The sequence below is a fragment of the Jaculus jaculus genome, chromosome 18 (assembly GCF_020740685.1).
Source record: "Jaculus jaculus isolate mJacJac1 chromosome 18, mJacJac1.mat.Y.cur, whole genome shotgun sequence".
Taxonomy (NCBI): domain Eukaryota; kingdom Metazoa; phylum Chordata; class Mammalia; order Rodentia; family Dipodidae; genus Jaculus; species Jaculus jaculus.
The window spans coordinates 63,749,025-63,775,563 of record NC_059119.1 but is presented as its reverse complement, the minus strand read 5'-3'; the positions used below and the strand labels follow the sequence as shown (position 1 = coordinate 63,775,563).

The following is a 26,539-nucleotide window of genomic DNA, read 5'->3' as shown; positions in this document are numbered from 1 at the left end:
CGTACAAGGTGGTGCATGCGTCTGGAGTTCATTTGCTGTGGCTAGAAGCCCTGGAGCTCTCTCTCTCTCTCTAATAAATAAATAAAAGTTTAAAAAAATGGAGGCTGGAGAGATGGCTTAGCAGTTAAGGTGCTTACCTGCAAAGCCAAAGGACCCAGGTTCCCCAGTACACATGTACAGCCAGATGCACAAGTTGGTGCAAGCATCTGGAGTTCATTTGCAGTGGTTAAGACCCTGGCATGCCCATTCGCTCTCTCACCCTCATTCATTCTCTCTCTCTCCCTCTGCCTCTTTCTCTCTCATAAATAAATAAACATTACAGAAAGCCAGCATGGTGGCACACACCTTTAATCCTAGCACTTGGGAGGCAAGAGTAGGAGGATCGCTGTGAGTTCGAGGCTACTCTGAGACTACATGGTGAATTCCAGGTCAGCCTGAGTGACAGCGAGACCCAATCTCAAAAAAAAGAAAAGAAAGAAAGAAAGAGAATGGATAAACCAATGCTTTCCAAAGTCTTGGGTCTGTAGCCCTTATTTTTAAAAACATAATCTTTATTTATTTATCTTCAAGGGAGAGAGAGAGAGTACGTGTGTGTGTGGGACCACTAGGATCTCTTGCTGCTGCCAATAAATTCCAAACTCACAAGCCACTTTGTGTGTCTGGTTTTATGTGAGTACTGGTGAATCAGTGGCAGGCTTTGCAAGCAAGAACCTTTAACCACTGAGCCATTTTTCCAGCCCAGCCCTGAAATTTAACATAAGCTACCACCAATTATATAAAGAATTATTAGTAGCCAGGTGTGGTGGTGCACGCCTTTAATCCCAGCACTTGGGAGGCAGAGATAGTAGGATTACCATGAGTTCGAGGCCACCCTGAGACTACATGGTGAATTCCAGGTCAGTCTGGGCTAGAGTGAGACCCTACCTCGAAAAGTATAGTATAGCACATTATTCAGGATTTTCTGTAGAAACTTAGTAGAATGAGCTATAATTATGTCTATATGACAGGGAGGGAAATATATATTGCCAGTAATGGTTCATATAAATAGGCTCTGTTTACTCAAATTTCTCTCTCTCTTTCTTTTCCTTTTGCGCTCCCCCCCCCCCCCCCCGTCTAGGTAGAGTGTCACTCTAGGCCAGACCAACCTGGAATCATTATGTAGTCTCAGGCTGGCCTCAACTTCACAGTGATCCTCCCACCTCTGCCTAAAGAGAGAGAATGGGCATGCCAGGACCTTCAGCCTCTGCAAATGAACTCCAGATGTATGTGCCACCTTGTGCATTTGGTTTACGTGGGTCCTGGGGAATCAAACCTGGGTCCTTAGGCTTTGCAGGCAAGCACCTTAACCACAAATCATCTCACCAGCCCTGGCTCTAACTTTAGTCTCGAAAATAATACAGGGATAAGAAAAAGAAAAACAACAGAGCAAATCTGTTCTTAGAAGTACCCCAAGTAAAAACATTTGATATAGAATTTCAAACTTATCTATTCACGCCACACTAAATGCCAACGACTACATACAACAAACAAGTTGTTCCCCAAGCTGCAAGGACAGAAAACCATCAACTCTACCTTCATGGAGATTAAACTTCGAAAAATTAAGCCAGGTGTGGTGGCATACACCTTTGATGCCAGCACTCAGCAGGCTGAGGTTGGAATTGGAGGCTCACCGTTGAGTTTGAGGCCAGTCTGGGCTACAGGTGAGTTCCAGTTTAGCCTGGCTACAGTGATACCCTGCTTCCGAAGAAAAACAGAGGGCTGGGAAGATGGCTCAGTGGTTAAAGGCACTTGCTTGCAAAGCCTGCCAGTTGGAGTTTAAATCCCCAGTACCCACTAAGTGGCACATGCATCTGGAGTTCATCTGCAGTAGCAAGAGGCCCTATGTCTTTCTCTTTCTCTCTCTCAATCTCTCTCTCTCCCTTCCTCGATTTCACCCTCTCTTACTCATTCCCCATAAATAAAAATATTATGACGCACCTATAGCACTGCAAGCATATATCCTAAGGACTCTTCTCACTACCTTAGACCATGTTTATTGCTGCTCTATTCACAATAGCTAGGAAATAGAACCAGCCTAGATGTCCCTCAACAGATGAGTGGATAATGAAGACGTGGTATATTTACACACTGGAGTTCTAAACTCAGTAGTAAAGAAAAATGAAATTTGCATGGAAATGGATGGATCTGGAAAGGATTATACTAAACAAGGTAACCCAGGCCCAGAAAGCCAAACATAGCATGTTCTCTCTCATATGTGCATCCTAGCTATAAATATTTAGACTTGTGTGTGAGTTGGAGTAAAAATCAGCAGCAGATGTCAGTAAGTTAGAAAAAGTTAGGCTATAAGGGAGGGAGGAGAGCAGTAGTCTTAAGGGGATGGTAGATGGACAGATTACTGTGGGCAGAATGGCCTAAGGGAGGTCAGAGTAAAAGGAGTGTGGGGGAGGGGTAATCGAAATTCAGGATATTGTGAATATTTTTTAAAATAAAGAAAGATCACTGAAGGCTGGGGAGATGGCTTAGCAGTTAAGGTGTTTGCCTATGAAGCCAAAGGACCCAGATTTGATTCCCCAGGACCCACATAAGCCAGATGCACAAGGGGCCCATGCATCTGGAGTTTGTTTGCAGTGGCTATAGGCCCTGGCAAGCCCATTTTCTCTCTTCTCTCTCTTCTCTCCCTCTCTCTCTCTCTCTCTCTCCCTCTGATTGAAAATAAATAAATAAAATTATTTAAAAAGAAAAGAAAGATCACTGAGCCTATCTTTTAAGGACTTTCTATGTAAGACTCCCAAAGAGTTAGAAAAAATTTTTAAAAAAGAAAAAAATCCAAACAATGTTAATTTCTACACTCATTTTTTAAAAACTTTTTTATTGACAGCTTTCATAATTATAGACAATAAATCATGATAATTCCCTCCCCACCCCTATTTTCCCCTCACAAGTCCACCCTCCCCTCTCAGTTTCTCATTCTCTTTTCCTCTGGTTATGAAGATCTTATGTAGGTAGTACCAGGCACGGCGAGGTCATGGATATTCCAGCCATTTTGACTACACTCATTTTTTTATGTATAGATGCTTTGCCAGACACTTGAAAATACAAAGATACCCCAAATATTTGGTTTTGTTCGTTTGTTTTGGTTTTTCAAGGTAGGGTCTCCCTCTAGTGCAGGCTGACCTGGAATTCGATCTGTAGTCTCAGGGTGCCTTGAACTCACGGCAATCCTCCTACCTCTGCCTCCCGAGTGCTGGGATTAAAGACATGTGCCACCAGGCTGGGCCCAAACGTTTGTTCTTTGTTTTGAGTCAGGGCCACACTCAGTCCAGGATGACCTGGAACTCACTCTGTAGCCCAGATTGGCCTCAAGTTCATGGAGATAGTCCTGCCTCAGTCTCCAGAGTGCTGCAAGTATAGGTATACACCACTATGCTCTGCTTCTACCAAGCATTGTTTGCTTTATATTTTTCCTGACTTGAATACTGGTCCATACTTCCTTCCTTTATCAATCTAGTTCTTTAGTACTGCCAACATGCCATCTTATAACGTCTGTTCTCACACCTCTAGATCGGGGATGTGATTGGTGACTGTTTCAGCCCACAGACTCCATCAACCCTTGTTTTCCAGAGAAAGATGGGTACTGAGTTATACCACCAATAAAAAAATAATTTTTTTTTTCACTTTTTGAGGTAGGATCTGACTCTAGTCCAGGCTGACCTGGAATTCACTATGTAATCTCAGACTGGCCTCAAACTCACAGTGATCCTCTGACCTTTGCTTCCTGAATACTGACAAAGTAATTTTTTAAATTGGTTTAAAGAAACATTTCTTGGGCTGGAGAGATGGCTTACCAGTTAAGGTGCTTGCCTGCAAAGCCAAAGGACTCAGGTTCAATTCCCCAGGAACCATGTAAGCTAGATGTACAAGGTGGCACATGCATCTGGAGTTTGTTTGCAGCAGCTAGAGGCTCTGGCACACCCATTATCTCTCTCTTTCTCTCTCTCAAACAAATAAATATAATAATTTTTTAAAAAAAGAAACATTTCGTGATTGTTATAGTATTGATTGCATAATAATTATCTTTAATTGAAACTTAGAAGACATTTTATGTACTCCTCAATCTTGGGCTGGAGAGATGGTTTAGAGGTTAAGGTGCTTGCCTGGGAAGCCTAAGGACCCAGGTTCAATTCCCTAGTACCCATGTAAGCCAGATACACAAGGTAGCACATATGTCTGGAGTTCATTTGCAGTGGCTGAGGCCCTGGTGTGCCCATTCTCTCTCTCTCTCTCTCTAATAAATAAAATATTTTAAAAAGGAAAAATATTTTAAATTGAGAAATTGGGAATGGAGAGATGGCTTAGTGGTTAAGGTGTTTGCCTGCAAAGCCAAAGGACCCAGGTTAGATTCACCAGGACCCACATTACCCAGATGTACAAGGGGGCGCTTGGGTCTGGAGTTCGTTTGCAATGGCTGGAGGCCCTGGCGCACTTATTCTCTCACTTTCTCTCCCTCTTTCTCTGATAAATAAATAAGATAAATTTGGGCAATTGCACAGACTCAGGACCTCAAAAGTCATCTGTATCCTTCTAAAGTGAGGAAAAATTCCAGGTAACATATTCAACTTTCCTCTAATGAGGACGGGGCCTCTAAGCCCGTTCCCATTGTTATTCAAGCCCTTTGAGGTTAGTGCACCATGACTTGTGAAGTGTACCTTTTTCATAGGCCTGAGAAGGTAGAATATTGGTAAAGTCTTCGCTGGGGAGAACAGGCTCAGGGATGTTGATGGCGCGGAATGGGCTTCCCTGGGCCTGTGTGGGCCCGGCTTGTGTGCTGAGCTCTTCCTTCTGGGCTTTCCTAGGGACAGAAACGAGGGCAAGGCATCTTAACACCCAGTCTATTAATGCATCTTAACACCCAATCTATTAGGAGATCAGCTCAGAGTCTCCAGAAAATGTCTCAATTATTAGGGTGAACCATGTAAGTTGGTATTATGATGCATTAAAACTGGCCAAGGGCTGGAGAGATGGTTTAGTGGTTAAGGTGCTTGCTTGTAAAGCCTAAGGACTCACGTTTGAATCTCCAGGTTCCACGTAAACCAGATGCCCAGTGACACAAGCACACAATGTCACACATGTACACAAAGGGGCTCATGCATGTGAAGTTCAATTGCAGTAGCTAGAGGCCCTGGAAATCCCCCCCCCCCTCCCGGCCATGTTCACATTTAAAAAAAAAATGGCAGTCCAGGTGGCGCATGCCTTTAATCCCAGCCTTCGGGAAGCAGAGGTAGGAGGATTGCTGTGAGTTTGAGGCCACCCTGAGAATACAGAGTGAATTCCAGGTCAGCCTGGAATAGAGTGAGACCCTACTGAAAAAAAAAAAAAGAAAAGAAACAGGCCAGGGGCTGGAGAGATGGCTTAGCAGTTAAGGTGCTTGCCTGCAAAGCTAAAGGACCCAGGCTCGATTCCCCAGTACCAGTACCCACATAAAACCAGATGCATGAGGTAGCCTATGCATCTGGAGTTCACTTGCAGTGGCTGGAAGCCCTGATGCGCCCATTCTGTACCTGCCTTTCTCCCTCCCTCTCCCTCTCTCTCTCATAAATAAATAAACTGATTTTTTAAAGGCCAATCTGCTGGGCTTGTCTCAAAAAGAGAAAGCACTCAGGAGGCAGAGGTAGGAGGATCACTGTGAGTTCAAGGCCACCCTGAGACTATATAGTGAATTCCAAATCAGCCTGGGCTAGAGTGAGACCCTACCTCAAAAAAAAAACAAAACTGGTTGATGGTACATTCATGACCTCACAGTGGTTGTCATTATCAGCATAGGACCTGCACAATATTAAGCCCATCAACCTTTTTTTAAAATGTTTGTTTGGGGCTGGAGAGATGGCGTAGCGGTTAAGCGCTTGCCTGTGAAGCCTATGGACCCCGGTTTGAGGCTCGGTTCCCCAGGTCCCACGTTAGCCAGATGCACAAGGGGGCGCACGAGTCTGGAGTTCGTTTGCAGAGGCTGGAAGCCCTGGCGTGCCCATTCTCTCTCTCTGCCTCTATCTGTCTTTCTCTCTGTGTCTGTCACTCTCAAATAAAAAAAAAAAAAAAAAAAAAGTTTGTTTGTATTTACTGATTTACATGCAGAGAGAGAATGGGTATGCCAGGGCCTCCAACCACTACAAATGGACTCCAGATGCATGTGCCAGATGTGGCTTTGTGTGGATACTGGGAAATTGAACCCTGGGCTGTCAGGCTTTGACTTTTCAAGGAAGAGCCTTTAACTGCTGAGCCATCTCTCCAACTCCCCATCAATGCTTTGACATAGAGGACAGGGAAAAAGAATGAGAAAACAACCAGAAGGACTACTCAGAAAGAGGAGGGTACTCGGGGGAGCAGGGATGGAGTAGGGTCAAAAGAGGGTAATTGAGGGAATAGAATCTAACTGCAGTACTACGTGGAAGGCACTTAGATCAAACTACAATACTACATGGAAGACACTAATAAACTAAAACCGAACTGCAGTACTACGTGGAAGACACTTAAGTCAAACTACAGTACTACATGGAAGATGCTAATAAACTAAAATCAAACTACAGTACTATGTGGAAGACACGAAGACACTTAAGTTGAACTACAGTACACACGTGGAAGACACTTAGATCAAAATACAGTATTACATGGAAGACGCTAATAAACTAAAACCAAACTACAGTACTACATGGAAGACACTTAAGTTGAACTACAGTACATACATGGAAGACACTTAGATCAAAATACAATACTACATGAAAGACACTTAAATCAAACTACAGTACTACATGGAAGATGCTAATAAACTAAAATCAAACTACAGTACACACATGGAAGACACTTAGATCAAACTACAGTACGTATGTGGGAGGTGCCTCAAGGTCTCATACTCACTTGGCCTTTACTTTTCGAGATTCTCTTCGCTTCTCCTGTTGAAGCTGTTCAATTTTCTGTTGCATTTCTTCTTGCTTGGAAGTGATGGCCTGAATCATTGACATCGCATTACTCAGCTCTTCCTAAAATATAAAAATTGCTACATTTTAAACTGATGCCTGGGGTAAAGGAACAGAACACAACATTGAGATTCCATAAAGCTTTACACACTTTTTTTTTATTATGTATTAGAGACAGAGAGAGAGAGAATGGGTGTGCCAGGGCCTCTAACCACTGTAAATGAACTCCAGAAGCATGTGCCACCATGTGCAGGTGGCTTAGGTGGGACCTGGAGAATTGAACCTGGGTTCTTGGGCTTTGCAGGCATGCGTTTTAACCACTAAACCATCTCTCCAGCTCTGTACACGCTTTTGAATGAATGAATGAAAGGAAAATGAAAAATTTACTTGTTTTTGCTTTTGTTTTTCCAAGGTAGCTCTAGCCCAGGCTGACCTGACTATTCACTATGTATTCTCAGGGTAGCCTTGAACTCATGGCAATCCTCCTACCTCTGCCTCCAAAGTGCTGGGATTAAAGGTGTGTGCCACCACACCTGGCCAAAAAACAAAAATTACTTCTATTATGAAATCTAATTTTAATACAGAGCTTCAAAAGAGAAAAGCAAAAACTAATAGTTTTTCTATAACAACTAACAAACCTGTCTAGAGGAAAAGCCCTTACATTTGGCTGCCATACAAAAAGGCAAATTTTCTATTCCCAGTACTAGGAACCAATGTGCTCTTTTCAGCAGGGACATGAAAGATGCCTACCTTGAAATAGTTTAACGAATTCTTCATCTCCGTAACTTTTTCCTCCATGGAACACCTGCAGCTCTTAACCTTCTCTTCCAGAGCATATTCTCCATGTTGAATCCGCGTCAGCTCCTGCATTGCTTCTGTGAAACCTGTCTTCAGTTCTGAGGCCAGGGCCTGCAACTAAGATGATGCATGAAAACTCAACTCAGTTTGCTGTAAATTATTATAAATAGCACCACTGGGGCTGGACAGATGGCTTAGTGGTTAAGACGCTTGCCTGCAAAGCCAAAGGACCCAGGTTCGATTCCTCAGGACCCACACAAGCCAGGTGCACAAAGTGCCGCATTCATCTGGAGTTCATTTGCAGTGACTAGAGTCCCTGGTGCACCCATTCTCCCTTTCTCTATCTTTCTTTCTCTCTCTCTCAATTAAATAATTAAAATTTTAAAAAGCAAACAAGGGCTAGGGAGATGGCTTAGCATTTAAGGCGCTTGCCTGCAAAACCTAAGGATCCACATTCTACTCTCCAGATCCCACATAAGCCAGATGCACACAGTGACACAACACACAAAGTTACACATGTGCACAGGTAGTGTATACATCTGGAGTTCTACTGCAGAGGCTGGAGGCCCTGGTGCCAATTTTGTCTTTCTCATTAATAATAATAATAATAATAATAATAATAATAATAATAATAATAAATGGTTTATTTTTAGGACTGGGAGTAAGAGGAACCAAAGAGATTATCCTGAGGCAAAAAAGCAAAACCTATGAAGAGGCTAGGGAACAATGAGAACAATCTGTTTTTCACTTCAATGATTTTTTAAAATTTACATGTGTATGTATGTAGTGTGCATGTGTGTATGTGTGTTCATATGTATGTAGGTATACATGTGGAGGTGCATGTGTGTATATATGTAGAGGCTAGGCAACAACCTCAATAGTAGAATGAACTGAGGCTTAATCAAATCAGAAATCTTCAGTGGGAAACCCTTCCTGGCCTCACCTCCCACACCAACCCCTGGCAAATAAATGGTGAAAGAAGAAACATTTTAGAGTTTGTTTTGATTAGAATATAAAATGAGGATATCCTACTGGGCATGGTAGCACACGCCTCTGATCCCAGCACTTGGGAGACAGAGGTAGGAAGATCGCTGTGAGTTCAAGGCCAGACTGAGACTACATAGTGAATTCCAGATCTGCCTGGGCTAGAATGAGACCCTACCACACACACAAAAAAAAAGATTTCTTTTTTTCCCAACAAGCCAATTTTTCCAGTACTAGTTAGCACCAGACTGAATAACTGCACCAAACCTGCCGACTTACAACAATGTGTGCATCTTTCATGTGTTCAGTTTCTATTTATTGGCGATGTTTTATATGCCAAGTACTTTGCATGATGCTGAGAGTACCACAAAGAGAAAAACAGACTAACTTCCTGCCCCTACCAAGCTCACAGTCCAGATTAAGAGAGTGACATTTGTCTTAAAGCAAGTTATGCTATGCACTAACATCAGGAAGGAAAGAATTCAAGAAAATGTAAAATATGGAGTCAGAAAATAGCTGAAATTTATATTTTGTTCAGATACTATCCCCCCGCTTTTTTTTTTTTTTTTTTTTTTTTTTTGAGGTTTTTGAGGTAGAGCTTTCCTGTAGCCCAGGCTGGAATTCACTATGTAGTCTCAGGGTGGCCTTGAACCCACAGCAATCCTCCTACCTCTGCCTCCCGAGTGCTGGGATTAAAGGCATGCGCCACCACACCTGGTCCTTCTAATATACTTCTTGTTGTTAGCTTCTCCTTTGGCCCTCCTTTCTCTTGTTTCCTTTTCTTCTGATTAAAAGTTTCTAGGCGGCAGGGCATAATGGCGCACACCTTTAATCCCAGCACTCGGGAGGCAGCGGTAGGAGGATCGTAGGGAGTTCGAAACCACTCTGAGACTATATAGTGAATTCCAGGTCAGCCTGGGTTAGAATGAGACTTTGCCTGGAAAAATCAAAAAATTAAAATTAAAAAAAAAGAACATGTTTCTTGACATTAACAGACTTAGAAAGTGTTCTTTAAAAAAAAAAAGGTGGGGTTATCACAGCGTTTTGAGGTCATATAGGCCGACTTCCCTTTCACTGCTCTCGCGCCACACTAGGACTAGCCACGCCTGGGCTTGGGCTGCCCTGAGACAATGAGACAGCCCCACTGCAGTTGTGTTAGCCAACACAAGGGAGTTACCCTATAACATCCATAACCGACTTGAAACCTCATCTGAGTGTAAAGAGGTGCTCACACACATTCAAAGGCCATGCGCAGGTCAGGTGTGAACAGTCAGGGGAAGAAGCGTTTTGAGATGTTGGATCCAGAAGGCATCAAATCAACACCAGAGAAGACCAGCTTCCAGCCTCGGCATCCTGAGCCCTCTGCCTGAAGTAACTCCTCCTTATTGACTGTCTTTAGGTGCCTAATTCAAGTCTATTAATCAATACTTATCCATCTCTTCCCCAATGTGCTTTTTTAAATATTTTATCTATTTATTTGAGAGAGAGAGAGAATGGGTGTGCCAAGGCCTCCAGCCACTGCAAGTGAACTCAAAGTGTACATGCCACTATGTGCATCTGGCTTACATGGTACTGGAGAACTGAACCTGGATCCTTGGGCTTCACAGCCAAGTGCCTTAACCACTAAGCCATCTCTCTAGCCCCCCTCCTCCCACTGAGCTAGTTTTATCAATGCCTCTAGTGTAATTGTTTCAACAGCCTACCTTATATGAACTGTATGTTTTCAAGGTGTGGAAACAAACATCAATGAGAAAATCTATTTCATCTTTTTTGTCTTGTTTTTTTGAGGTAGTGTCTCAATCTAGCCCAGACTGACCTGGAATTCACTAGGTGGCCTCGAACTCCCAGCGATCCCACCTCTACCTCCCAAGTGCTGGGATTAAAGGCATGCGCCACTATGCCTGTCTTTTTTTTTTTTTTTCCACTTTTCCATTAGGCTAAGTGACAGTCTTTGCCCATAGTAATTACTCAACAAATATGAATTAGAGTGAAATGAGGTGCTTTTTTCTTTTATATTTTTTATGAGAGAGAGTAAGGGCGGGGAAGTAATTGGTGTGCCATGGCCTCCAGCCACTGTAATCAAACTCCAGATGCATGCACCAACTTGTGCACATGAGCAACTTTGTGCATCTGGCTTATGTGGGACCTGATAAGTCAAATCTGGGTCCTTAGGCTTCGCAGGGAAGTGCTTTAACCATTAAGCCATCCTCTAGCCCTTAGGAATTTTTTTTTTTTTTTTGAGGCAGGGTCTCACTCCAGCCCAGGCTGACCTGGAATTCACCCTGTAGTCTCTGGCTGGCATCAAATTCACAGTGATCCTCCTACCTCTGCCTCCTAAGTGCTAGGATGAAAGGCATACACCACCATGCCTGTCTTAAATTTTTCTATTTTTTCTTTTTTGGGGGGTTTTTTGTTTGTTTGTTTTGTTTTATTGAGGTAGGGTCTCACTGTAGCCCAGGATGACCTGGAATTCACTATGTAGTCTCAGTCTGGCCTCAAATTCACAGTGATCCTCCTACCTCTGCCTCATGAGAGTGCTTGGACTAAAGGCATGTGCCACCATGCCCAACAGCACGGTATTATAATACAATTATGTCAAAGTAAACTTTCATGAGTGGTAAAGACACAACTCTAATTAAATTTACAGTTGGAAGACATAAGCCAGATAAATTCTATTTGTAAAACCAAAGCAGCTGATATAATTCTTATTGCAATGATGTTTTGCCCAATTTTGATCTTCCTTGTAAAAAAGAATCAAATTATTCCCATTGTTTTCAAATTAACTTAAATTTTAATTTCCTTGAAAAAATAGAAAATTGAGGAAAATAAGCATATTTGGAATTCACTATGTAGTCTCAGGGTGGCCTTGAACTCACAGTGATCCTCCTACCTCTGCCTCCCAAATGCTGGATTAAAGGTGCGCACCACCATGCCCAGCTAGACATATTTTTATATCAGAGTTTACAGTCTAGGCTTGCATTAAACCTGTGATCCTCTTGCTTCAGGCTCCCTACTGCCAGGATTACAGGCATGTATCTCCATGCCCAACTAGTGAAAAGCAGGTTTATTCTCTCCTCTCTGATGGAAAAGCTGTTGCCTGGTGTCGAAATCATGGTGACAGTGACAGTGGCAAGAAGAGCAGAGATAAGGTCAGGCATCAATGCTACATTTTATAAACTGGGTAACTCATCCTCCAGTGATCAGCTTTTCAAGGCACAATACAAACGGCCCTCTGTCTTTCTGGCTATGTTAAGAGAGCGAATGCAAAAAAGTACCGAAATGGAATGCAGTGTGTACACATGCAAGATCCAGGCGTGTATGTCCAACCGAACTGCCTGTGACTGGATGGCTGCTTTTTGCTTGTGTTTTTGTTTCCTGTAATGCACATGTTAAGAAAAACAATAAAGATTCTTTTAAACGCTAAAAAAAAAAAAAAAAAAAAAAAAGTACACAGAAGCACTGGTGAGCATCACAACTCTCTGGAGAGGGGGTGGAAAGAGGAGTGGTGGGAGGAGTGTTAACAAAACTTTGAGTTTTGTTAACACTTTGAGCTGGAGCTGGGTTAAAGGCCTCCGCCCTGTGGACTGGCCATCAGGATGCTGGGACAAGCTATGCAGCATGCAGCCTTCTGGGAGAGATAAGCTAGCAGTCTTAATCAGCAGTGGAAATGGTCTTAACTAACAAGTGAACCTTACACACCTTGCAGTTGGCCACTCAGGACAACTATTATGCCAACTGGTGCAATGATGTACGTTTTGGGGGAAAACAATGGCTCTCTGATTGAACTGGAGGCCTGCTCCACAGGAGGGGATTCATGCCTGGTATTGAAAGCCTAGTCAAAAAAATCAGAGAGCCAAACAAATTACTACTGTTGTCTGTTAAAATGTATATATTATGAGCACCAAACTGCCTTCTACACACTTAGGCTTATGCCCCATATCCTCACATTTGGCTAGAGAACCTTCTCTTCTCAGATGGCGGTGACCACAGGACTGACACAAAACTCACCACAGTGCTGAGAAGTGACAGAGGAGTGTTCAGCACTGAAACATCTCTATCAGACCTTCCAAAGCTCAGGAGCCATTGCAGACGAGGTGGTGGAAAGAATGTAAGAGCCAAAGGAAGGGTAGGACTGCTGCCAATGCTGACGTTCAGACACAAAATGGTCTTGATATTCATGGCCTTACAGTGGCTAACACTATCTACACATAGCATGTGTAACAATGACATCAAAATAGAAGTCTAGGTCAGGTGTGGTGGTGCAAGTCTTTAATCCCAGCACTCGGGAGGCAGAGGTAGGAGAATCGCTATGAGTTCGAGGCCACCCTGAGACTACATAATGAATTCCAGGTCAGCCTGGGCTAATGTGAGACCTACCTCAGAAAACCATAAAAGAAAAAAAACCAAAAACAAACAACAAAAAAGAAGAGTCTAAGTGGAAAGAAGGGGTTCAGTGGAGGGGCACTTGGGAGGATGAAATGGGGGACATGGAAGGGGATTATGATCATGGCATATTGTCTATAGTTATGGAAGTTTTCAAAAAAAAAGTGAAAAAATATCTCTGGACAGTCACTGCTACTGCACACAGTAGTATGTAAGGCGATCAGTTTGTGTTTACCTGGTAAATCTGTGTGGAAGGACTATTCACCGGCATATGTTCATTGTCTCCTGCAGAAAGAAAGAGCTTTGTTCAATCAACACAACTCAGTTTTGGCCCTATCTTAGTCTTGACAGATACATGGAAGGGACAAAGTAACTTACAGGTTCCTCTAACTGTGATTGAATGACCAAAGACCAATTATTCAGAAATGACAAAAAAAATAATCTTGTGTAGGCAGTTTTCACATTCATATTCTATTGACAAAATCATATCTACCTGTTATAAATATTAGAAAGCCCTTTTCTACAATGTGGTGGTTTCTCCACCAAACTCAATTATTTTTTTTTCACTTATTTTATTTGGGAGAGAGAGAGAGAATGAGCATGCCAGGGTATTTAGCCCCTACTAAATGAACTCTAAATGTATGCACCACCTTGGGCATCTGGATTAAATGGGTCCTGGGGAATCGAATCTGGGTCCCTTGGCTTTGCAGGCAAGTGCCTTAACCACTAAGCCATCTCTCCAGCCCTCAATAAGTAGTTTTGATTAATTAACCAGAGAGGGTACTCCAGAAGTGCCTGCCTCACATTCTTGGGGCCGACTTAACATTTACCTGAACACACAGTTCTATAGCTGCTCTTCACCAGGCCCATGTCTAGTTGCCACTTACTGATCTCTGGAGGCCTACTTGAAATGTCCCTGCATCTTCTACCTCTTATTTTTGCCCTCTTTACATTGCCAAAATTGGCTGAGAGAATTTTGCTGTCCTTTTAGGGGACTGATGGAGGGGATGGGAGAGGAGTGGGATTGTAAATGGAAAGGCTCTAGGAAGAGTGCAGATAGAGAGAAAACAGTGTTGTTGGCACTAGAGTGGAGATGCAGGAAAAGCCAAAGCTATCAGAATCATTTACACCTTACGGGAAAAATCCAAGTTAGTCTAGAATATGTCTCTCAGGGGCTGGAGGGATGGCTTAGCGGTTAAGGCGCTTGCCTGCAAAGCCAAAGGACCCAGGTTCGATTCCCCAGGACCCAGATGCACAAGGGGGCACACGTGTCTGGAGTTTGTTTGCAGTGGCTGGAGGCCCTGGTGATCCCATTCATTCTCTCCCTCTCTCTCTCCCTCCCTCTTTCTCTGTCAAATAAATAAATAAAAATTAAAATAGAAAAATAGAATATACCTTTCAGAACCACACCGAGCAGCCATGAACATGAGGTAACCCACGCAGGGCATTGAGCTCACTGTCCATTCATCCGGCTTTTGCTCCCCTCACTCATGTTGCACAAAGCCAGAAACTTCTAGATGGCAATCCTGAGCACAAACATCTCTTTGCATGAGTATGTATGTCGTGCTTTGTTGACATGTCCGTTTACAAACCCCCCTCCAGGGCTGGAGAGATTGCTTAGTGGTTAAGGCACTTGCCTGTGAACCCTACAGACCCAGGTCAATTCCCCATTACCCACATAAACCAGATGCACATGGTGGCATATATGTCTGGAGTTCATTTGCAGTGGCTAGAAGCCCTGCTGCATCCATTGTCTCTCTCTCTCTCTTTCTCTGTGTGTGTCTCTCTCAAAATTAATAAATAAAATTTAAAAAAAGAAAAGAAAAGAAAACCCTCTTCCAAGGAGCCAGCCTCCCCATGCTAAGTTCATAAATAATATATAACCTAAGCTCAGGATTTGTACTGTCAGAGGCTGTCATTATAAAATCCCCATGGTTCCACATTACAACACCCCATGCAAGTTTAAGTAAGGATCACTTATTCATTTTTTTCTTGTTTGGTTTTTCAAGGTAGGTTCTCACTCTAGCACAGGCTGACCTGGAATTCACTATGTAGTCTCAGGGTGGCCTCAAACTCACAGTGATCCTCCTACCTCTGCCTCCTGAGTGCTGGGATTAAAGGCGTGCGCCACCACCCCCAGCCCATTTTTTACTATGTCTCAACCTGTGGCAGGAACCACCACTGGGGAACACAGACTAGGATCCCAGGACTACACGTGACACTGTGTACTTGTCATCTTACTGCTCCATGACTGTAAGTAAGAGATGACAGAATCCACGTGGCTATGTCTAGCAAGTAAGAGAAAGCACATGTGTGCTGCATTTGTCATGGCCACTGGCTGAGGACAGGGAAATGCTGTTTGGCGACAGCAGCAGGTTAAGACTGAAACCTGCATCTCTTGAATCCTAAGCTCTCAGGCAAGACATGGTATGAGATCTGACCTTGCTTTGTTTTATTTTTTTCCATGGTGTCTGCTGCTCTCTCCCCTCCAGCTTGCTCTTCAACATCACACCATCTTGTCCTGGATCAGGCCACCTCCTCTTTCTTGCACCTGCCAATAGAAACAAAGAATAAGTGACTTGGGGGCTGGAAAGATGGCTTAGGAGTTAAGGAGCTTGCCTAAGAAGCCTGAGGATCCATGTTCAACTCCCCAGATCCCACAGAAGCCAGACACACAAGGTGCTGCATATGCCAAGCTGGCACATGCACACAAAGGGCACACATGTCTGGAGTTCAATGACAGTGGCTGGAGGCCCTGGGGTGCCAAGTCTCTCTCTTTCTCTCTCTCACTATTGCTCTCACTCTCACTCTCGCTCATTAAAAAAAAAAAAAAAGTCTGTTGGGCTTGCTTCAAAAACAAAAGACCCAGATGCACAGGGGCACAAGCATCTGGAGTTGGTTTGTAGTGACTGGAGACCCTGGCATACCCATTCTCTCTCTGTCCTCTCTGTCTCTCTCTCTCTCTCTGCTTGCAAATAAATAAATAAATTTAAACCAGGCGTGGTAGCGCACACCTTTAATCCCAGCAATTGGGAGGCAGAGGTAGGAGGATCACCATGAGTTCGAGGCCACCGTGAGACTACATAGTGAATTTCAGGTCAGCCTGAGCTAGAGTGAGACCCTACCGAGAAAAAACAAAACAGAAAAACAATAAAGGATATGGGGTAGCTCTCATGAAGGAACTGGACGAGCTTTATGTGCTACCCTGAAAACAATTTCAGAATAAAACTACTGAGTGAGCATTTATCTTAAAGCTGTTCCACGGAAGGTGAGTCCGTGGGTGGAGCCCTTGCTGCTCAGGCATGAGGACCTGAGGTCAGAGCCGTGGCACCTCACAAAAGCTGGACGTGGAGCTGGGGAGATGGCTTAGCGGTTAAGCACTTTCCTGTGAAGCCTAAGAACCCAGGTTCAATTTCCAAATACCCACATAAGCCAGACGCACAAGGTGGCACCTGTGTCTGGAGTTCTATTGCAGTGGGTGGAGGCTCTGGCATGCCCATTCCTTCTCTACCCACTTCTTCCTTGCTCTTTCTCTTTCCCTCTCTCTCTTTATCTCTTAAATACATAAATAAATAAGATATTAAAAAAAAAAGCTGGGCACAGTAATCCCAGCATTGGGAAGGCTAATACAGGGGGATCTTCAGGACTTGCTAGCTACCTTGTGTCATTGGCAAACTCTGGGTTCAATAAGAAACCATGTCTCAGCTGTGCATGGTGGTGCACGCCTTTAGTCCCAGCACTTGGGAGGCAGAGGTAGGAGGATCAGCATGAGTTTGAGGTCACCCTCAGACTACAGATTGAATCCCAGGTAAGCCTCAGCTACAGTGAGACCCTACCTTGAAAAAAACAAAAAAGGGGGCGCTGCAGAGATGGCTTAACAGTTAAGGTGCTTGCCTGCAAGTCCAAAGAACCCTGGTTCAATTCCCCAGTACCTACATAAGCCAAATGCACAAGGGGGCACAGGCATCTGGAGTTGGTTTGTAGTGGCTAGAGACCCTGGCATACCCATCCTCTCTCTGCCTGTATTCTCTCTCGCCCTCTCTCTCTCTCTCTCTGCTTGCAAATAAATAAATAAATTTAAGCCAGGCATGGTGGTACATGCTTTTAATCCCAGCACTTGGGAGGCAGAGGTAGGAGTATTGCTGTGAGTTCAAGGCCACCCTGAGACTACATCATGAATTCCAGGTCAGCCTGGGCTAGAGTGAGACCCTACCTCGAAAAACCAAAAAAAATATAAATATAAATAAACAAGTTTTAAAAAAGAAACCATATTTCAAAGAATATGATGGAGAGCGATTAAAGAAAACACCTGACATCAACCTGTAGTCTTCACACATGCACATACATACATACACACATGCACCTGCACGCACATACGAACACACACGTATACCACATACACAAGATGGCAACATAATCTCAAGCCTGGCCCTCCAATCTCCCAGGAATTCTATCCCCTATCCTTTCAACAGATCCCTTTGCTTCTGAACTCAGCCATCATTTTCTGTGACTTGTGACTAAGACTACCTATTGAAACAATCAAAATATATTAACACTATCCAAGGACTGAAAAAAAAAAAAAAAAAAACACAAGTTTAAACTTTGTTCATTACTCAAAAAAAAAAGACAAAATGAATTTATAGAAACAAATACAGATCAAAGGTGGAAGGTTAACTGAGGATAGACATTTTTTTTTTAATTTTCTTTTCTTTTAGAGAGACAGAGGGAGAGAAGATAGAGTTGGCATGTCAGGGCCTCAGCCACTGCATTCAAACTCCAGACACTTGACATACAACCTTGCGCTTGCCTCACCTTTGTGTGTGTCTGCTTATGTGGGATCTGGAGAGAGAGAGAACATGGGTCCTTAGGCTCCACAGTCATGTGCCTTAACTGCTAAGCCATCTCTCCAGCCCTAAAGATTTTTATTTTATTTATTTGTTTGTGAGAGAGAGGATGGACCAGCTAGGGCCTCTAGCTAACTCAAACAAACTCTAGACGCATGCTTCACCTTGTGTATTTGGCTTTATGTGGGTACTGGGGAATCAAACCCGGGTCCTTAGGCTTTGCAGGCAAGCACCTTAACTGCTGAGCTATCTCTCGAAACCCTAAGAACACACATCTTTAGGGTAATATAAATGTTTTGTTGGCTGGGCATGGTGGCACACTCATTTAATACCAGCACTTGGGAGGTAGAGGTATGAGGATTGCCATGAGTTTGAGGCCATCCTGAGACTACACTGTGAATTCCAGGTCAGCCTGGGCTAGAGTGAGACCCTACTTTGGAAAAACAAAAAACAAAAGAAAAGAAGAAAGAAATGTTTTGTTGCTTGATTGTGGTAGAGGCATGCAATTACATAAATTTGTCAAAACTTAGCTAATGTATATTGTAGTTGGGTGAATTTTAAAAATTTTTTTCTGTTTTATTTATTTATTTGAGAGGGACAGACAGAGAGAGAACGAGGCCAATATATATATATATAGAGAGAGAATGGGCGCGCCAGGGCCTCCAGCCACTGCAGATGAACTCCAGATGCATGTGCCCCCTTGTGCATCTGGCTAATGTGGGTCCTGGGGAATTAAGCCTCGAACTGGGGTCCTTAGGCTTCACAGGCAAGAACTTAACTGCTAAGCCATCTCTCCAGCCCTAGTTGGGTGAATTTTATCCCTTGTAAATCACCTCAAGAAGGACGATTTAGCATCTGTGGGTATAGCTCAGTTGGTAGTTGTTTGCCTAGCATGCACAAAGCCCTGGGTTCAACCCCCAGCACTGCATAAAACTGGGTGTGCTGGGGACAGTGAGGCACTCTTTCCTGTGGCCCAGCCACTGCTAAGTGATGAGAAGAAAGACTTACAGTAAGACTGAGGGGGAAGGTAATGCAGGGGTCATATGCTCAAAATGCTTTACATATGTATGTATGAAATAGGAATATATATACATAACATATAACCGGACGTGGTGGCACACGGCTTTAATCCCAGCACTCAGGAGGCATTGTTGTGAGTTCAAGGCCACCCTGAGACTACATCATGAATTCCAGGTCAGCCTGAGCTAGAGAGAGATCCTAGAAACCTCCACCCTCCCCCCAAAAATACATATAGAACTATATATATACATATATATATATTCTACTGGGCCTAGTGGGCACACACCTTAAATCTCAGTAATCTCAGTACTTGGGAGGCAAAATCATAAATTGGTAGGCACAGAAAGGTGCACATGGATGAACAGACACTGGAAACAGCTGTACAGTTATAGGTAAGAAGTATTATGATAAGCCCAAAGTGAAGGCCCAGCTATTTGGAATCTTGCCTTTTTTAAAAAATTTTGTTTTAGAGAGAGCAAGACAGAGAGAGAATTGGTGTGCCAGGGCCTCAAGCCACTACAATAGAACTCCAGACGCTTGTGCCACCTAGTGGGCATGTGCAACCTTGTGCTTGAGTCACCTTTGTGCTTTCATGGGATCTGGAGAGTTGAACATGGTGGGTCCTTAGGCTTTGCAGGCAAGCGCCTTAACCCCTAAGCCATTTCTCTAGTCCTAGCCCTGAATCTTGCATATTTGTGATGTGAGGATGAAACTTGCACCAGCTAGGCACCCTCTCTAGCTATTGTAAATCTCTGCCCAGCTGATGGAACATTGCTGCAATAAAAGCTTTCTTCTTAGCAGTTGTTAATTTATCTGGTATCTAGTATACTCCATGGTTAATGCATTTAAAATCACAAGATGTTAGAATCAAAAAAAACCTGAGAAAATTATTTCATCCAATCTCCTCATTTATGGGTGAAGCCATTGAGCCTGGAACTAGGAAGTTGCTTGCTCAGTGCTGTAGAGCTGTGAAAATTATTATTGAGTAATTTCTGTTACTACTTGTGGGAAAATCATGAACTACATAAAGCCAATTAAAAAAAAATAAGGTCTTTGGGGCTGGAGAGATGGACTAGTGGTTAAGGCACTTGCCTGCAAAACCAAAAGACCTCAGTTCAATTCCCCAGGACCCACATAAGCCAGATGCACAAGGTGGGGAATGTGTCTGGAGTTCGTTTGCAGTAGCTGGAGGCCCTGGTGCGCCCATTCTCATTCTCTCTCTCTCTCTCTCTCTCTCTCTCTCTCTCTCTCCGCCTCTCTCTCTCTCAAATAAATAAGTAAAATTAATTTTTAATATATCTTAATTATTTGAGAGAGGAGAGAAAGAGGAGAGAGAGAGAGTGAGAGAGACAGAGAGATTGAAAATGGGCATGCCAGGGACTCCAGCCACTGTAAACAAACTCCAGATGTAGAACCCCCTTGTGCATCTGTCTTACATGGATCCCGGGGAATCAAACTGAGGTCCTTTCACTTTGCAGGAAAGTGCCTTAACTGCTAAGCCATCTTCTCCAGCCCAATAAACAAAATTAAATTTAAAAAGAAAAAAATGAAATGAGGTCTTTTATAACCCAGGCTGGCCTCAGATTCATGTAACCAAGGATGGTCTTGAACTCCAGATCTACCTGCCTCCACCTCCCAACCGCCAGTGTTACAGGCTGTGCTTTCATGCTGTCAGGCTCAACTGCTAAGCCATTTTATTTGGACTTATAACGAATAATTTATTCCTATGGATTCAATTATCTAGTTAAAAACAAACAAAAACTCCATGTCCTAGGCAAAATAAAAATGTTTACACATATGCAGAGCTAGGACATCATTAAGCTCACAAATATCCATATCTGTAGCCACTGATTTCCAGAAATATTAAAAATATTTGAGTGGTTGGAGAGATTGCTTAGTGGTTAAAGTGCTTGTCTGTGAAGCCTAAGGACCCAGATTTGATTCCTTAGTACCAATGTAAGCCAGATGCACAAGGGGGTGCATGCATCTGGAGTTCATTTGCAATGGCTATAGAACCTGGCATACCCATCCTCTCTCTTTCTATCTACCTGTTTCTCTCTCTCAAAATAAATAAGTAAATATTTTTTAAAATGTTTGAGGGGGCTGGAGAGATGGCTTAATGGTTAAGGCACTTTTCTGCAAAGCCTAAGGACCCCAGGACCCATGTAGCCAGATGCACAAGTTGACATATGAGTCTGGAGTTCATTTGCATTGGATACAGGCCCTGTCGTGCCCATTTTCTCTGTCTCTCTATCTGTCTCTCTCTTTCAAACAAATAAGTAAATAAACATTTTTAAATTGTTTGAATGAGAGAAGTTAGAAATCATACTTCGTTTACTTAATTATGAAAGAAAAAAAAAAAACTAGACTGAAAATTTGGAAAGTAGCCAAGCATAGTGGCACACACCTTTAATCCCAGCACTCAGGAGGCAGAGGTAGAAGGCTCGCCATGAGTTCAAGGACACCCTGAGACTACAGAGTGAATTCCAGGTCAGCCTAGACTAGAGTGAAAGCCTACCTTGAAAAACCAAAAAAAAAAAAAAAAAAAAAAAATTGGAAAGTATAGAGATGGGAAAAATACATGTAGTCTCTCTACTTAAACATCCTATCATGATCATTTGTTTGTTTAAACTGCCTGAGGATATTTTGTATGCATGGTGTTTTGCATGAGTTACCCAGGATTATGCATTTTCTTTTTCATTTATTTTTCAGCATAGCATTTTATTTTATTTTCAAGATCATAATGATCCATGCTCTCTCTGGTCTTTTTTTTTTTTTTTTCTTTTTTTGGTTTTTCTAGGTAGGGTCTCACTCTAGCCTAAGCTAACCTGGAATTCACTATGTTGTCTCAGGGTGGCCTTGAACTCACAGTAAATCTCTTACCTCTGCCTCCAGAGTGCTGGGATTAAAGGTGTGCACCACCACGCCCAGCTTTTCTTGCATTCTTGCCGATACTGAAGTTAACTTTACGGTTCTTGTGGCATTTCATGGTTATTTCTGCTGATTGCTGGTCTGAGCATCTCTGAATATGCTCACCAGCCCTTTGGATTCACTCCTCTGCGAATTCTCTATTCACCCAGGTTGCCCGTTTTTCTGTTTGGTCTCTGCCGTTTCCTTGTAGGGGCTTCTGCGCACTAGATACAATTGATTACTGCTGGACTGTCTTCCTCTGCCTTTTACTTCATGATTGAGTGTGAAACGTGTGTGTGTGTGTGTGTTTCTTTTCTTCTATTCTATGAAACACTTAAATTTATTTAAGTCAAATGGATCTTTCTCCCTCATTACTATTAGGTTTCTTGAACTGGTTTCAAAGCTTTTTAAAACCCTGAGCACTCGCTCTTGCTCTCTCTGTCCTTCTTTGACATACATATTCACAGAGAGAGAGATTCCCAAATTTTCAAGATTTTTTTAAATTTTTTAATTGTTGAAAGTGATTATTGTCTTAAATTTGATCTTATGTATGGGATAAGAAACTATTTAACTTCCTTGTTACCTACACAGATTAAATGAACCATTTTTAAACGATATTTTATTTATTTATTTGAGAGACAAAAGAAGGAGAGAGAGAGCATGCCAGGGCCTCTAGCCACTGCAAATGAACTCCAGATGTATGTGCCCCCTTGTGTATCTGGCTTATGTGGGTCCTGGGGAATCAAACCAGGATCCTTTGGCTTTGCAGGCAAATGCCTTAACTGCTAAGCCATCTCTCCAGCCCCCCCCCCTTTTTTTTAACCATCATGAGATTTATCTATCTGTCTGTATATCTATCTATCTACCACCTATAGATAACACCTATAGGTGTTTCTCTGTGTTTTCAAAATATTTGCTGAGGAGCTGAGAGATGGCTCCAGTTAAAAGTGCTTGTCACTTAAGCATGAGGGCTTCTCCAGGCAGAGACCACCAAGTCTATTCCGCAGGACCCACATTTAAAAAAGAAAACTGAAGCCGGGCGTGGTGGTGCACACCTTTCATCCCAGCACTCAGGAGGCAGAGGTAGGAGGATCACCATGAGTTTGAGGCCACCTTGAGAATAGAGTGAATTCCAGGTCAACCTGGGCTAGAGTGAGACCCTACCTTGAAAAAAAAAAAAAAAGTAAAAAGAAAACTGAGCATGGCCATGCACGTCTGTAAAGGCAGTCCACTAGAAGGAGCAGGGGCAGAGACTGGAGGATCCTTGGGGCTTGCTGACAGACAGCAGCTGTCGGTTGAAGGAGAATATGGCCTCCACATACATGTGCACGGGGCATGCTCATCTGCACACATATGTGCACACACCACACACATACTCTACACATACTAATCACATACACCATACACACACACATACACACACACACAATTGGCAAGATAAGCTACCTATTTTTTTTCATAATTTGCTTTCCTGGTATTTATTTTTCCATGTAAACAAATGAATTCCAAAATCATTTCACCCATTGCAAAAGAAAATTGAAAATCTCATTGGAATTACATTAGATTTATATGTTAATTTGGGAGAACTGAACATCTTCTTATCTCAAATCTTTTCCCACAGCAATTTAGTTCTTTCCATTTGCTTGTAACTCATTTGAAATTTTTCAATCCAATATGATAATTTTCTTGCTATAGATCATGAACAGATCCTTTTCTTGTTTTTGTTTATTTGTTTGTTTTTATGTTTTTGAATTGACCTCTACATGTGTGCTATGGCATGCACACACCCTCGTTCACACACAAACCAAAACAGGGTTTTATGTGCAGTGGCAGGAGGTCCTGGCGCACTCATTCTCTCTCCCTCTTACTGGTGGCTTGATTCAGCGTCCCCCATGAACTCAGGTGTTCTGACTGCTAGGTTCCCAGCTGATGGAGATTCGGGAATTAATGCCTCCTGGAGGCAGTGCATTGTTGGGTGTGGGCTTATGGGTGTTATAGTCAGTGTCCCTTGCCAGTGTTTGGCACACTCTCCTGTTGCTATTGTCCACCTGATGTTGGCCAGGGGGTGATGTCTACCCTCTGCTCATGCCATTGTTTTCCCCTGCTATCATGGAACTTTCCCTCAAGTCTGTAAGACAAAAAGACCCTTTATTTTTTCCCACAAGCTACTCTTGGTTGGGTGATTTTTGCCAGCAATGCAAACCTGAATGCAACACTCTCGCTCTCTCTTTCTCTCTCTCTCTCTCCACATACATACATACATATATATATATTTGGCTTTTTGAAATAGGATCTCACTGTAGTCCAGACTGACCTGGAATTCACTGTGTAATCTCATGGGGATCCTCCTACCTGGGCCTCCCAAATACTGGGATTAAAGTTGTGCAACACTACATCCAGCTAAAATAAATAAATAAATATTTTTAAAAGCACATTTTAAGGGAGAGAGCACTAATAAGAATATATAGAGAAGCAACATGACCTTTTATAGAAAAACAGTCTTGCTACAATTATGAAACTCCCCATTCTGTAGAAAGAATCCTTCATGCTCTGAGCCCAGAATATATATATATGCTGGGATTGAACTACCAGAGTCCTGACATTAGCAAGCCTCCAGCTCTTACAACCTTTTTAAAAATATATATATGTTTGTTTTATTTATTTGACAGAGAGAGAAGCAGAGTGACAGAGAGAGAGAGAGAGAGAATGGGCGTACCAAGGCCTCTAGCCCTGCAAATGAACTCCAGATGCATAGGCCATCTTGTACATATGGCTTACATGGGTCCTGGGGAATCAAACCTGGGTCCCTTGGCTTTGCAGGCAAGCACCTTGACCGCTATGCCATCCCTCCAGCCCTCAGGAACTTTTTTTTTTTTTTTGAGGTAAGGTCTCACTCGAGCCCAAGCTGTCCTGTAATTCACTATGTAGTCTCCAGGTGGCCTCGAACTCATGGCAATCTTCCTACTTTTGCTTCCCAAGTGCTGGGATTAAAGGCATGAGCCACCCATGCCTGGCTCAAGAATTTTTTTATACTGGCCTTGATAGCTCTTGAATCCCTGCCTCCCTGTGAGTAAGTGCCTCTCACCAACTCAGCATAGCATTTATGCCTTCCTTACCTTCTCTTCTTTCAATCTCCACAATTGAAATGCTTTCCTCTAAAACCCCCATCTCAGCCTGGGTAGAGTCATGAGGAAAAGCCTGCTGTTCTCTACAGCATGACTGATCATTATACAGAAAAATGGTTTTCTATCTGTTTTCTTTGAAGTCCCCAGGCTTTCTTGAGTCTACTTTGGGAGCCCAGAGGAAGCCACCAAGCTACTGGGGATGCTGGATCCCATCTATATCTCCCTGTGTGTGCTGGTTTAATTCCAATATTATAGCTATGGGGAAGGATTTTCTTTCAAAATCAGTTTCTGCTGTTCAAGAACATAGGGTCTTGGGGAGGGAGGGAATTACCATAGGATATATTTTATAATCATGGAAAATGTTAATAAAAATTAAAAAAAAAGAACATAGGGTCTAAAATGATTAACATAAGGAAATAAAAATATTGCAACATTTCTTTTAAAGAGTATAGCCATATTTTTATGAAAGTAACTAAAATGTTTTAATGGTAAAGTTAAGAGGAATCTAAAGGACACTGAAAAGTCTCCTATCCCTCCCCCCAGCGTGACCCAGAACGCACACCTTCCTCCCCCATGCACATAAGATCACACAAACTTAGGATTGCCTATTACTTTCCAATTACTTGCAGTGACAGAAAAGGAAACCTTGGCACTTCGGGGAATTGAAATTAATTGAAAACAGGCTTGAGTTAATTTCCATTTCAGTGTCCTTTATTGAATGGCTCTTTAGTGCATATTTCTAATTTAATAGACAGAACTTTTGATGTTGGGGGAAGGGTAATGAGGAAATATTTTCCCCTGAAACTAAAATAATTCATCAGGGCAAATCCAGCAAACATTTTCAGAGAAGCGAGTCTCTATACTATAACCTTTGTTCTGTATACTATAACCTTTGTGATACAGAAAAACTACTGAAAATTTTATGAAAATAACTTGTATCATCTCTTCTCATACAGCTAAGAGCAACATTGTTTGTGATAATGACATTTTGCATATACCCACTTCATAGTTTTCAAAACAGTCTCACCTTATCTTTGGTCCCTGAAGTGGACATAGCATATGTTCCTCTCTCTCTCTCTCTCTCTCTCTCTCTCTCTCTCTCTCTCTCTCTTGGTTTTTCAAGGTAGGGTCTCACTGTAGCCCAGGCTGACCTGGAATTCACTATATAGTTTCAGGGTGGCCTTGAACTCACAGGGATCCTCCTACCTCTGCCTCCCAAGTGCTGGGATTAAAGGCATGTGCCACTATGCCCTACTAAAAATTATTATCATTATTACTATTTTTTTTTCTCTTTTGGTGTTTTGAGGTAGGGTCTCGTTCTACCCTAGCTGACCTGGAACTCACTATGTAGGCTCAGGCTGGCTTCGAAACTCAGGGTGATCCTTCCACTTCTGCCTCCCAAGTGCTGGGTCTAAATGTGTGTTCCACCATGCCCGGCTTTTTTTTTTTTTTTTTTTTTTTTTCTGGGATAGGGTCTCATGTATCCCAGGCTGGTCTCTATGCAGAT

At 42.7% G+C, this 26,539-nt stretch overlaps 1 protein-coding gene across 1 annotated transcript in view; it reads right to left on the bottom strand.

The window, feature by feature from the left end:
- Window positions 1-15,599, bottom strand: part of Arhgef33 (Rho guanine nucleotide exchange factor 33) — a 53,389-nt gene extending 37,790 nt beyond the window's left edge. The window contains exons 1-5 of the mRNA XM_004660050.2: window positions 15,575-15,599; window positions 13,369-13,418; window positions 7,719-7,883; window positions 6,910-7,031; window positions 4,707-4,849 (exon numbers count right to left, since the gene is read on the bottom strand). Coding sequence (XP_004660107.2) covers window positions 4,707-4,849; window positions 6,910-7,031; window positions 7,719-7,883; window positions 13,369-13,418; window positions 15,575-15,599 — 505 coding nt within the window. The remainder of the gene's footprint in view (window positions 1-4,706; window positions 4,850-6,909; window positions 7,032-7,718; window positions 7,884-13,368; window positions 13,419-15,574) is intronic.
- Window positions 15,600-26,539: the final 10,940 nt, after the last annotated feature.